General features: G+C 34.4%; 1 protein-coding gene across 3 annotated transcripts in view; it reads left to right on the forward strand.

Annotated features, from left to right (window-relative positions):
* The window catches only part of zip (myosin heavy chain 10), an 83,501-nt gene that overhangs the window by 48,948 nt on the left and 19,534 nt on the right, over positions 1-15,019 (forward strand). For all 3 annotated transcript variants that reach the window (XM_089697683.1, XM_089697684.1, XM_089697682.1), the window contains exons 2-6: positions 9,592-9,748; positions 11,747-11,868; positions 13,221-13,244; positions 14,338-14,430; positions 14,516-14,945. In XM_089697683.1, coding sequence (XP_089553809.1) covers positions 9,592-9,748; positions 11,747-11,868; positions 13,221-13,244; positions 14,338-14,430; positions 14,516-14,945 — 826 coding nt within the window. The remainder of the gene's footprint in view (positions 1-9,591; positions 9,749-11,746; positions 11,869-13,220; positions 13,245-14,337; positions 14,431-14,515; positions 14,946-15,019) is intronic.

The following is a 15,019-nucleotide window of genomic DNA, read 5'->3' on the forward strand; positions in this document are numbered from 1 at the left end:
GTCACATCTATCGTGACCAGTCAATAGTCATGGCGCGTTTATAGTCACGTGACTTTAATTTAAATTTCATCAATTTTTAATTGCTTATACTTAATTAATAGAAAAATAAATTTTTTGGAGATTTTTGCATTAAATATCAATATTATTAATAATAAAGTTTTAAAATACATGTTTTTTTATTATTCAAATACTCAATTCTACTAGTATTTTTTATAATGAAAGTTTAGTTGATATCTATTTTTTCAATACTGCTCTGGTAAAAGCCTCTACAATAATACACTTAACACAATGTTTTCTAAAACAACACAACAGTTGCAAGCGCGAAGTTGCGAGTCCTCCCTAATTTTAAACTCCCGACCCTCCGACAGGTGGCCTCACGCGCAGCAGGTGCGGCACACTCAAGATTGGTTTCTTGACTAACTTTGATAGTCAGCTTTTTGGTTTGAATTTGAATTATTGTTGCCTTGAAGTGTGTCTACTTTTTATTAAAAGGGGGATATAAGTACATAATTGAATTGTAAGATTTACGTGGGTTATGTATTCATGAACAACCTACAACTCTATATAGGTACAGGGTGTATCAAAATATACGTACAGTGTAAATCTTAACACGTATTGATACGAAACAGGATGCCTGGTAGTACCTCATAATGAAGAAGATTACGTCATCGATCTATCCCTGTGTTTTCTTGAAAGATGTGCTTTCATTAACAGCTTATCGACCACTTGAGTTTCCATGCCATCTCAAGTAAGAAGTTTTTATACAAAACAGTTTCATATCCTGTTTGTGTCCAAAATTGTAATCTAAAACTATTATTACCTGTCCGAGCCATATAATTTATCAATACCTACCATCAAAACAAACTCTTTAAGTGTAACATTATCAATGAATATAAATTCATGGTGTTAGATCACGTTACAATCATTGATCATATTACAGACGACAATTTCCAGACACTTCATTTATTTAAATGTAAATCTTTCATAGGAATCTAATAATAGAAATAATTATGTAGTAACCATTTATAGATTATCTGTTAGTTTTTGCTAATACACTCTTCAAATATATTCGAATTATGATACATATACCTACGGAAGTTCCTCGCAATATTTTTGTACAGTTAGATCGTCATAGGACGGAAAAGCATTCTTAATGTAGGAACGAAAGAACTTTGTTCTTGCAAAGATCTAACGATAACAGCTTATTTGCATTCAGCAAGCTAACGATTTTATAAAAATATCGCCGTTTCGGAAGTGCGCGACCGATGGAAGTTTTTAAATAGTATGTATGGTAATGTAATAGTATGTTTTGTCTCTTTAAATCAATTACTGGCGAAGCCGCGAAGGGAAGAATATGATGAAAGAGCAATGCCAATTGCCAAAGCTACGAATACAATAAACGTTTATAATTTGTATGTATGTCTATCCGTATATCAGGAAGAGCTATTAGGGCATTTTATCAGGTCTGGTGCGGTATCTGCGGATGTGATAGAAGTGTCCTGTGCAATGGTCATTGACCTACGAATTGATATTTAATTGTTGTTTTTATTAGTTCTTAGTAGTGGTCGATTTCTGGAATGCCGGTTTCTTAAACATGCTGTGAAGAATTGAAACGAAGATGAATTCAAATATGTAAGGACACAAAATAAGGGCTTTAAATCTAGGTTTCAACCTTTAAGAAAAAATTGAGCAATTACAGAATTAGTGTTTCTTTGATGAGCGAAGAATCTTGCAGCTTGTATTTCTAAACTTCACAACAATGGGTATGGTCTCCAAGTTAAAACTTCCAATTAGTATCCGTCAAAGCTACACACACGACGTCGAAAGTTAAAGTCGTGTCGAGTTAATGCCCAGTGCCATCAAACGAGTAATCCTTGGGGGCCCCGCGGGGTGTGCAATGTTGACAGTGTTCTAGGAAGCTAGATCAGCGTTACGTGATTACTGATAGGTTACCATGGTGGGGATAAGCTCTAAGCTAGGTACCGTACCGTGTTGTTTTTAGCGAATGGTTGGTTGTTGGACTCTAAGATAGGACTATACGGGAGGTCTGATAGGATTGTGCCGTAGTTAAGCTCGTCTTATCTAGGTACTATAAGGATATTGTTTTTAGCGACTGGTTAGGCTCTAATATATGGGATTATGTATTTTTCGGTCTGTTGTAAATTTCTGCAAAATTGGTACAGATCAATTATATTATAGACTAGCAATGCCCTGCGGTTTCACCCGCATAGATAGCGATATCGTTACAGTGAAAAGTCTACTATAGGTCGGACTATAGGTTTAATTTTTAATCACATGAAAATCACCTTTACCCCGTCCCGCACCTTTTTTTTAAGCTATTGCATAGCTTCTATCGCGGGCCTTGAGCGCGGGGACCGAATCCAGAAATTGCGTAACGAAAAACCTCACGCTCCCCACTCCGACGGGCGCGGAGGTGTGGCTTGAAGGCATAGCATGCAATAGCTTTACCGCGGCAGTCCCCGAGTGCCACACGTCTTTTTGTTTTAGTGGGGAAATCTTTCATAGATACCCACGGCCTCCAGGGGAGGGGCCGTGGGTTATGTCGGATTCCTACCGACCAAAACCCCACTGTGTTCCGTCAAGACGCATATTGGTAGAATTCCTCCGTGACCCCCGCACTACGGCCTGCTCGAACAGTATACCTACTATTTTCTGTAGATTGACACTTTTAAAAATTCGTTATATCTTTTGAATGGAATATCCAATTCTTTTCATTTAAAAAGTATTTTGCTGGTATTGAAACAGTCTATAATAAAACATCATTTAATGGGATAAGGATTAATATATGTGTATGGATAACATGGTTTGATTACTGTCGGCACTTCTATTTAGTTTGAAAACGTAAAAAAGTTGTTGTAGTAACATAACTACTGAAGATGGACATATGGTATCGCGGACTTTCTTGTAGATATTGATCCATTCTATAATACCGTAGAACATTTTTTTGTTCTATCTTCAATAGATTCCGCAGCGCACGCGATGACAGAAGTTTTAATGAGGATTTTTTTACACCTTGCGTTACATTATTGCATTTTTGGTAAGGATCTCTAATTTTTTTGAAAATGCAATATAGCCTATGTTGCTCAGTAAAGATGCAGCTTTCTAATGGTGAAAGAATTTTTGAAATCGGTCCAGTAGTTTTTGCGTGAAAACCATACATACATACATACATACATACATACATACTTACAAACTTTTCCTCTTTATAATATTAGTATAGACTAGTAGACATGAAAAGCACAACTATGCAAAGCCAGGTTATAAAAGTTTTTAATTGCTTAATTTTTAATATTTTGACTAAATTTTATCGATCCTTTAAAACAATATTCTTGTTTGACCATGGGAAATGAAACAATGAAGACATGATACTCAAAATAAAGCTTTGTATTTACTCTGTTTAAATTGTTAGCCCTGTAAATCGCAGTTGTTTTGATAAAGGTCAAACAATTTCGTTTATAAAGCATAAACAAATAATAAATGTTGTTTTTCAAACGGAGGGAAGGGAATGAAAATATTTAGATAATAAATCATTTATTGAAATGAAGGACAGTTATAAATATCTTCGAGAAAGACTGTTTTTTTTGAAAATTTAGGCTGTGGTAATAATATTTGGATTATAATAATTAAGATACCTACAACTTATATTCAAAAATATTGTCCATGTATAAAATCTTCATGTTTCTATTCTAAGTCTCGATATATTTATATAACAAGGTCACATAAATACTAAGTGCTTGGTAACAATACTTGATTCTGTTAAGGCAATAGAAACAAATGCTATTATAGGCCTCGTAGCGGATAAGCACAGAGTAAATAACGATACAGGTTATTCGCGTCTGATTTGAAGCCAATTTTGGTTGGCGTGGGCGTCTGTGCTTCACCTAACCTGTGTTAATTGAATAAGCTAAGTCACTTTGAGATGTATATGGTATTAATGATGTAGGTTACAATGTAGCTAGCTGAAGAATTTGTTTGAACGCGCTAATCTCAGCACAACTGGTCCGATTTGAAAAATTATTTCGGTGTTAGATAGCCCATTTATTAAGGAAGGCTATTTATCATCACGCTAAGAACAACAGGAGCGGATCAATGTGGGTGAAACCGCGGGACATAGCTAGATATATTGTGGAAAGGTAGCGCCGCGCAGTGGTTAGCGGTCAGCTAGGGGTGTAAGTTTGCTTATAAACCACTACTTAATATCTTAGTATTTTACCTTTATTTCCCTTTGCCGATATAATATGTGCTCATAGCTTCATACGATTATGTGCTCACCTTATTTTTCCCAAACATATTGACCCATTCCTTTTTATAGGCTCTCCCTCGAACTCGCGTTGCCATAACCGCAAGTGTTGCACAAATCATTTGCGAGTAAGTAATAACCAAATATGGTGATACGCGCGCAACGTTCTATAAATGTACATTTACATTTACACATAGATTCTGACTCACTCACCGATCGACATTTTGAACTTTATTTCTATAGCAATAAGAGCGATGACCAGACGTGCCTGAGCACTCGATAAGGATTACGTAGCGTACTGTTTTTAAGTTATCGCTATGTTGGAGTTGTTCGTTTTGATATGCACTATGTAGACACATTGTAAACGACCTTTGGGAAATGTAAATGAATTAGTTTGTTAGTATCTTTTGAGTATAGATAGATTATACTAGAGATAGTAGGTACAGGAATTTGTCGTTGGATAGAGATGGTCTAGTTGGATGGTATTTAGAGCAATTGATAGGAAATTGAACTGAAAGACAATTCGACTCTTTCATTTTTTTTGGAGAATTGTGGTTACACAGCAAAGGATACATAGATAGTATTGTTAATTTCGTAAAATATGACCACATAACAATATTATATCCGTTTTACAATTTCTGTTATCACACTTTCAGACATTTTCACCTGAAGTTTCCAATTATTATCAAAACAGATCCATTGACCATTCTAAGAGTTACCCAGCAACAGCTAGTCTATCTAATATATTATCAAACATATTGCCCTCGGCCTTGCGATCGAAGATGCCATCGATGGATGCGCTGAGTCAGCGCTGCGGAAGCGATGCGTGCGCGCAGGCCGGTACGTGCCGCGGTACGAGCGTAGTAACGATATGATTAGACTTTTGGCACGTTTGTTATTGTAGCACTGTGGCTTGTGCTGATAGAGGCCGTATTACCATAGATTACTAAATAGTTACTAGGTATTACTGTGGGCTTATCGCTGATAGAGAGATGGTTGTTAAGGTTACCATAACTGCTTAGTAATCTCTGCTATTACTATGGGTTTCACGATGGCAAGATAGTTATGTTCATAGGTTTGGTACATACGTGTTCAGTGTTGATTCCATTATTCGTATTCGAAGAATTTTGTTATTGTTTTTACTTACCTACCGGTTGATGGTGAAATAATGTTTTTGTAGGGGATAAATAGTCTGCTTACAAATCGGTAAATAGTTATAGTAATAGCAAAATTTATAGGTACAGTTCACATACGTCTTCTGTTCTTAAACTGGGTTTATAATATTAGTTAAAGTATAATTGGATTATTTGTTTTAGGTATTTCTTTATCTGTCTGTCTGCAAATTAATTATATAATTGGGCTTAGTATCATAACTGTACGTTTTCTTTCCATCAGCCTTAAAGTGGCTTTTCAATTAGTGGAGAATCTTTATAATTAGATATTGAGATTAAAATACATAAGCCATTTCTTATTCTTAACGTACTAATTAATTTTATAAGTGGTGTTTTAAAAATTCTTACGAACGATTTCAACAAACTAAATGTTCGATTAAAAGAACACACACAGATCCACACATTAAAGATAATATTTTTATAATTAATTGTACGTACGTACGTATTTTGATTTTGTACTTCTCTGGTGTTTTTTTTTTATAACTGCACTTAAACTATGATTGTAGTGTACTAATTACGATTAAGTTAATAATATGTAAATAGATTAGTATGTATCATATAAGGATATATGTTTAATGTTATCCATGTCAAGGATGATACGTGATCGGACCCGGTTCGTCGGGTTTTAAGTGGATTTTTTAAGAAAGATCGTTGTTCTTTGAGTCATCGGTATTTTGTTGATGGGCGTGGTTGGGACATTCTAAGCGGTTTAAAACATTGTAGAGCCCTAAAGAAAAGTAAATTGTCTTTATGGAGTATTATGTTTGTTATGTTTAAGTTAATTCGATCGTTTGCAGTCCAGTGACATGTTTGATGTCTCTGAATGAGTTGGTAGATAGAGATGTAGATATTTTGATTCATAAGCAGGATATAAAAAGTTTGAATTCATGTAAGAACATAGAAGCAACTTTTGCTGTCATTTTCCAAATAATACGCTAGCATCTTGTACACTAATTTTTAGTTTTATTAAATATATGGTTACAAATAATATATCAAGTGAAAAGATTTATTTTCTTTAAAATTTTTCGAGTGACTCGATTTTGAGTTTTGGACCATAACAACAAAGAAACACGAGATAAGTTCCGCAAGCTGTCACTGCGCTTTAACGTGCGCCAAATAAAGTAAATAAACCAAGAGAAAATATTCTGATTCACACTGATAACTGCGGTTTCGACGAACGGAAAAATATAATAATTAATAATAATGCGCTCGTAAAATATTTAAAATCGTTTTATTTCAATGCATTCTTCTGATATGACTCATAAAGGACGTGATAATCGTGACGTGTTTTTTGCCATATGAATAAATAATTTAAATTATTTATTTTTATGTAGGTCAATAATAATTACACCATAATTACATTGGAATTCGTATTAATAAACACCTTTATCGCCTATGTTTGTGTTATATGAAAATTCTTGGCTTTATCAAAATGCGAAAATATGAAGTATTGAAAAAGAAAATTTTATGCATAAACATTAAAATATGCCGAAGAAGAAAACAGAGCATTTTTAAGAACAAAATATTTTTCGAAATGTTAGGGTCACGAAACACATCCAGGCGGTTCGAGGCTTTTATTCCACAACGCCTTGACAGATATAAATGAAACAGCAAAGAGCAATGCAACGCGAGCAGCTGTTGTCCGTTCGGTGCGACGTATTTGGTGCGCGTGCGCCTGATTTGGTCGTCGCCTCGCGCCTCGTGGTAACTGGGTCGCTGGTCGCTAGCACCTTCTGACCAGATGGTTGTTTTGCTCAAGATTGTATGTGTAGTTTTAGGCTGTATGCTTGGATGATGATGTGGAAGTAGTATAGGATAGAGTTAATGACTAGGTTCCTCAAAAATTTATAGAATTTGGACGTCTTGAGTATTAAGAGTATGTAGCATGGACCGATGTAGATCCAGACTTTATAAATTGTGATTATTACAATCTAAACCCGTAAAGTAAGGCTTTTGCGTAATTGAGTAACAACATTTTAGGTATCCTTCGTACTACACATTACAATGAAGTACAAATTAAAGGAGTATTTAAAAGTAACAGAGCATTTGTATGATCTCCAACGTTCGTTCTAACAAATATGGTATCATTTGTTGCGGACGTTTAGAGATAGGATGCATCGTACGATGTTCATCTACCAATTACGTAAGAAACAAACACATATACACCTCTAGCGTATCCAGATGTAAGGTCTCCGAGAGTGACCGTAAACAAACAGATAGCATAGAATATACCTATACTCTAACAGATAGTATAGATTGTGTACACAAAGTCGCCCTCCAAGTGCTAGGTCAGAACGCAAATTGATTCAGAGTAATAGCTGTGTTGTTATCGCCGCGATAAGATGCCGCCGGCCCCTTTGATGTTGACGGGGAGATCGCTAAATCTTTGCTGATATTGGCAATGTTGGAAAATCATCATGAAAATTAATATTTTTTGTCTTGATTCAATCCCGAAACTAATAAAAAAGACCAATGACGTGTTTTTAAGCTTGAAATATTTAAAACTCTTGCGGCATTAATAGCGCGCAAGGCAATAGAAGTCAGGTCAAATCAATATAGCATATGCGTAGTGTACCCCTGTCCCCTGCACTTGAAAGATCATCATCATATGTTTTATTTGGTTTTACGACATGTTCAGTTTAACGACGAACGCAATTAGTTATATTATGTGATGTATTACTTGTGTTAATTGGCTGTTTGCGATCTGATTTAATTACTTTTTAATCTAACGGACTTTATGTAGGGTTGAGGTGATCTTCGTGGTTTATTTGTTTGCTGTAGAGTTGATTGATAACAGATTGTACTGCAGTAGTTTATTCTTCGAATTGATGGGAAACGTTTATATTGATATATGAAGTACGATAAATAGGTTATACTTTTTCTAATTTTAGATAAATTAAAAAATGTTCAGGAAATGTTAAATTACAAGCATCAATTTATAGCCATTGCTTGCACAGTCTTGTTCACAGTCATGTTAAATCAAAACATTACAATGTTACCTCAAGTATGTATTTATTATTATTATTGACGCATTGCACTCATTGTTCTAATCAATTTCGTCACGACAGATAACAGGAATGATATCAATTAATTCCAACGAAACTTAAGATGGTCTCCAATCAATGGCCACAACGAAAGAGGTACAACGATGATAGATAGGGGCTTTCTATCTAACATAGCCATTATTGACGAGTGACGTGTATGATGGATACGTTGTTGTCCTCACGTAGCTGTTACAGTGTTGTCTTAATAGCCTTAGCAAATGTTACATTTGAAACTAATTTTACTAGGAATTACTTGATAAGAATATTGTATAATGAATGGTTATTGTAGATCGTTTGGTCACAGTTCCTTTGAATGTCCATTTGCTTCAAATTATTTAAAGAATAGATGAAGTTCGATCATGGTACGGGATTATAATAGCAGCGTCCTTCGCTACTTTATGCTTAAGGACACGGGTTCGACTCCTGATATAATAATATACTTTAATATTATAAACACATATCTGACTATATTAAAATACATTCATTTCAATTATTAATAATGCGGTAATATCTAAATATAGATAGGAATGTTATTATATCTACAAGCTAGATATTATCCATTTATTTGAGTGGCCGATAACGGCTCAGTATCTAAAGGCAATGTTTTGTATGAATAATGAATATAGACCTGGAATTGTATCTAGTTTTTAATAACGGTATGAATGTCTGGACTTGTTATGTAATTGATCCTTTCAAGAAGGAGATAAGAAATGCTATAGCGATTTTTACAGAGTAGGTACCTACTAGAATTGCGATAAAATTATCCGTATTTTCCTTGCATGTTATTTTTTTTGGTATTTCTCTTAAAAAAAAAAAACGATAAAGGTTGTTATGCGCAAACGTGCTACACACCATATAATTATTTGAAACAAAAGAAGCTTTTATAGATTTCTTACAATTAAAATTTCAACAACAACTAATAACAACACCTAAGTTAGTCTATTCATACATCAAAAATATATTAACATAATTAATATTTAATTCCTCAGCTATTTGTACATGCTGTAAAAGCCTCCTCCAATTGATTCGAATTTAATTCATGATTCGCTAATGTCTATGTGTCTGCATCGTAAAAGCCCTCTCCAAAATACTAATCACAATCCACGTTCCACAGACGTACTCGGGGCTCTTCTGCGTGGTTGTCAACCCGTACAAGAAGCTGCCGATCTACACGGAGAAGATCATGGAGAGGTACAAGGGGATCAAGCGGCATGAAGTACCTCCCCATGTGTTTGCCATCACAGATACCGCGTACCGTTCCATGTTACAAGGTGAGTGAGGGTAGTTTGATGGTTTGATCATGTTATTAGATGCCCCAGCAGACGTTGTTCTGCCCTATTGTCCCTTTTTTCGTGTTTAACGTTCAGCAACACATTTGGCGATAAATTTTTATTTATAGAGATGTACCTATTAGGTATTCCAATTCCTATCTGAAACTGAAACAATTTAGAGAAATTAAATGCACACGTAAAAGTCTTAAGGTTTTCTTTTGACTATATCGTTAGATTAAAAGCAGAATTCAATGCGATTTATTTGATCAAAGCTAAAAAAATAAAATAAAAAACTCGTGTTACAACAAAACACTATAAATGCAGGTTGTTATTGAATATATTGTTCTCATTATGATTGAACAGCTGTTGTGTTTCGAAATGTTGGACAGTCGTAGATTATGCAATTATAGAGTCAACATTATGTTCAATTAGTTCTTTCTTATTTTATTTACACCTTGCTTTTATGTACATATGAATATGAAAAGAGAAAACCGATGACCGATGATGCATAAAAACTCTGTGTCCAAAATGCCACTTTATCAAATAAGGTCTTCAATAGTGCCGCACGGAATATTCATGAGTAGCATACAAATTAATTAGAATTAATGATGTTTGTTTCCTACATCGTATCATGCATCTAATGACAAATGTGCGTAATGATTCTTACCAAATACCATTAATGGTATTATACTAATAGAGCACCTGCAGTTTGATCAGTTTTCCTTGAATTTTGAGGGTGTATTGGAGATTGAATCGTAATGAACCAGTAGATAGGGATCAGATTAATTTCAAACTCGAATGTTAGTTTTGAACAGGTCATATTAAATTACGCGTACAGAAGTATCTTTGTATTATGGTATCCTTGGTGTAGTGAATGCTCGATCAAACCGAATGTCCGAAGGTGTGAAGTAATTACTCATTCGCAAATAGGCCTGTGTAAAGAAACCATAAACTAATCAAGTCATCTGTTTGTTTATCAGCTGATTTTTTATAGCACTCAAATGTACTCATCACCATTTTGTACCACTTATAATTCGGTTTAATATGTCTGCAATAAAGATTTGTGAACCAAATTAGAGTCGAAACCAAGACAGACGGGTTTGGACTGTCACACAAGACTTATCAGAACAATTTGAAGGCTCCAATCATGTCGACAGACTCAATACATCAAGCGCAACATTAGCTGTCGCCCAGATAAGCAAGTGCCGTGGCCATTTGTCTAATTGTTCGCTCTAATGGCGCCGGCGACGGGGACGGGGTGCGGTCCACCCGAACCGCGCCCTTTTACAATAACAAATGTTTTTTACACGGCACCGTATGTTCGATAGCTTCTAGCTAAAAGTGACGCAACGTCCGACACTCAAGGATTTGTACTGATTGACGTTTGCTTGTATTTAATCCATGTTCAATGAATGTTTTATTGATACACTGGCACTGGTATGATGGGATGGAATTTTTTTATATCTTGAATAGGTAGGTAGTTGTTGTTTTGTAGTTCCATCAGTGAAAAGTTAAAAAATAGAAAAGTAATATATAACTTGTACAAGACATACAAGACGCAGATTAAAATCATATAAAGTAGCATATTTGCAAAAAATAGCACACCTACTAGGTACTTTATTATTTAAATTATAAAAGATCTTGGCATGAAAGCCTAAATTAAGGTTATTGTAGACATTTTATACTAAATATGGGCATTATTAACATAGTTTGTGCGGAAAATTTTAATTAAAACGTTCACAAGGAAAATGTCCTCCACAGAACGTTTAATAATAAACACAATGACACAAATATTGTTTTAAACACTATCTTGAAAATGCTTAGAATTTCAATTATGTCCTCATTAAATTTCTACGAAGTTTAATGACAATTTTTGCCTTGTGTGTATTTTTGAGTGTGAAATTTTTAAAATTTTAGGAAGTATACAGGTATCCTTTCATACTCTTTCTGTTCTTAGATCATCCTTCTTGTGTAATAAGTAATTCATCTGTTTTCCAGATCGCGAGGACCAATCCATCTTATGTACAGGAGAGTCGGGTGCCGGTAAGACTGAGAACACAAAAAAGGTCATCCAGTACCTCGCGTATGTGGCCGCTTCTAAACCAAAAGGATCCGGAGCGGTAAGTTCATCTATAGGTCTATATACTGTTTATATTATGCTATCTATGATTTAGTTGTATCTGTATTCAGATATGTGACAGAGTTGTACTAAAATTTTACGTTGTTCTGATGTTTTTTCATTTTCGTTATTGTCTTATTGTTTTGCAAATATTTTGATAATATCATTTGATGTTTTAATACCGATTCTGTCTTTTGTGTTATTTGTACCATATTTTATTAACAAACATTGCGAACACTAATATAAGTTTCTTTCTGTTGAAGCGCATACATTGTTATTGGTTTGATTATCGTATGCGGGTAAGAAATTACCTCAACGTTGTAATACGCTAATGGTGTTCTATTATCGTAAACTCATTACGCCATTTTGTTACCACGCTAGATAATTTACACAAACTTTGGCTAATAAATATTCATATCCGATAGTAACAATTGTAAGCATCATTATATGCTCCAAGGTAGTATTCTTGGTCACAAAGTATATTTCGTTTACAGCATTGCTAATTAAATCATTAAGAAAGTAATTCAAATGATACAGTAAAGTAATAAAATAGTATTAATCTGTTTTTACGAAAAGGTTTTTATTAGAATTGAGCCTAAATTTAAATTACTATCAATCTAAATTTGTTCCACGTAGAAGGACCGTGTAATTTCCCGATTTAGTAAACTGTGTAATAGATTATTGTAGCAGACAATATTTCGCTTGTGTAGTTGCTAGGTGAACTTAATTCATGTAAACATATAATTTACTATACTCGTATTTATGATAATTTTACAGAAGAAAGATTGTTGTGATTATAAGATATTGTAAGTGTTCATACTTGTACGATGTTAGTTGGGAGGTATATTATTTATAGAATATTGTTTATCCGCAAATTGTGCACATGTGCATGAGACGGAGGTGGCATTTATCCTCTTATATAGCAGTCTGAATGTTAATATGTACGTTTGTGTGGGCCACTAGTTATTATAAGTCGCTATAAGATATACGTTATTAATCTTCATTATATTATTAGATATAGTAGGCTCAATCATCAGATACACTAATGGCCTTTTATAGAAATTTTATTATAACTAGTAGCTCAAACAATAACTGTATGAACATGTAACTTTTACTACAATAATCTTATTCTTAAATAATGTTGGCGTTTTGTGAATCTTGCCTTTGACTTTGAAATGACTCAAAGGATTCAATACCTAATCTTTGTTGAAAATTGAAAACATATGAAATGTTCACAAAGTGCCAACAATTACTGAGTCACACACGACAATATAATGGTTCGTGAACCAAGCACACCTATGTAATATACTTTTATTTTTCCACTCTCTTCGCGGACCGCCCATCGATCTACAGGGGCCGACGCCACAGTTGATTATAGTAAGTTTGATGGATATTTGCTTACCAATTAGCGAACACCAATTCAGAAAAAGCTTTGCGGATTGATGCAGGACTCTAGTGTCTAGTTGATATTGGGTTGGGTTTTAATGATTATGTGTATGATATGTAATTTATTGCTTGTAAGTTGTAGCCATTACACGGTTGTCGGAGATGCTTGTTTACTGTTTGCAGCTTAATATGCACGACGGATTTTTGAATGACCGTTTAATTTGCATGATTATAATGTCATTAATATAATATATGGTTATGGCCGTGAAAGTGTATAGAAGTCGATAGATTCTGAGAAAATTTGCGTTATAATTTATTCTAATTTATAACAACATTGAATTTTGTCTGTATATAATATTTTTGCTAGTGATAAAGTTAATTTGCTGGAAGTAGTTTCAATAATGTAAAATTCTACATAGTAGGTAATTTGATTTATGTTGCAACCTCTCCGTAGTTTTGAATGGTTTCCGACGATAACGATACCTGGTTCTTGATGGTTATTAAGCTCATAATTTCCTGAGTATACCTAGAAACATTTATAGAGTACTTAAATTCGTAGCTGAAACCGATGTCATATTGTTAAAATGTACATAAATAAAACATCTCATACTTGATTCACATCTTCACATTCGACAGTACGTTTTTACTAACCGTGTATGTTATTAGCTATTACTAACATCAATACATCACAATAGGTATCAGTCGTAATTTTATTAACACCATCGCGCCGCATACGTTCATTTATAATAATCCGAATAGTGAAGTAAACGCTAACTTCCATGTCATCTAACCTTTGGTCTATCGTACCTTTCACGCTGCTCAGAGCAATGCACCGACCTTTGAGGTAAATACAACGGAAGTCACTTTCATTTTGTACGGTCTATTAACAGCTTGATATGTTAATTTTGTCCTATGGCTTATTAACGAGTGTGTCGTGTTAGCGCGATTTGTTGCAGTTCTATTGTTTTTCTTAATCAGAAGTTTTTCAAGCTTTTTTGTGAAGTATATCGCGCTGGCATGTATCAGTTATGGGAGCTTTTCTTATTATGAATATGTTATTAATATTTATATCTCCGATCTCCAGGGTGAATTAGAACAACAGTTGCTGCAAGCCAACCCCATATTGGAAGCTTTTGGTAACGCCAAAACAGTCAAAAACGACAACTCGTCACGTTTTGTAAGTATGAGGAATAGCACTAACGTTCTTTTGTTTGAATCTTTAAATAATTTTCTTATTTTACGCTACTTTTTTCACCTTTCAGGGTAAATTCATAAGAATAAATTTCGACGCGTCAGGTTTTATAGCAGGTGCCAATATAGAAACATATTTATTAGAAAAGTCAAGAGCTATAAGACAAGCGAAGGACGAGAGAACATTCCATATCTTCTATCAGCTCCTAGCTGGTGCCACACCACAACAGAGAGCAGAATATATATTAGAAGACCCCAAAAGCTACTTCTTCCTGATAAATGGGGCCTTACCCGTACCAGGGATTGATGACGCCGCAGAGTTCCAGGCGACGATCAAATCAATGAACATCATGGGCATGAACATGGAAGATTTTAATTCGATATTCAAAATTGTATCTGCCGTGCTTTTATTCGGTTCGATGCAATTTAAGCAAGAAAGAAATTCAGACCAGGCCACCCTTCCAGACAACACAGTCGCTCAAAAGATCGCACACTTGCTTGGTAAATAACTTTTCCTTGTGATTATTATAAATACAAAATAACTTTCGTATTGTTTACATTTCTCAAAAACATTT

This window comes from Colias philodice, chromosome 8 (assembly GCF_061535455.1).
Source record: "Colias philodice isolate Cphi_HAF_F1 chromosome 8, ilColPhil1 Martin Lab GWU primary, whole genome shotgun sequence".
Classification (NCBI taxonomy): domain Eukaryota; kingdom Metazoa; phylum Arthropoda; class Insecta; order Lepidoptera; family Pieridae; genus Colias; species Colias philodice.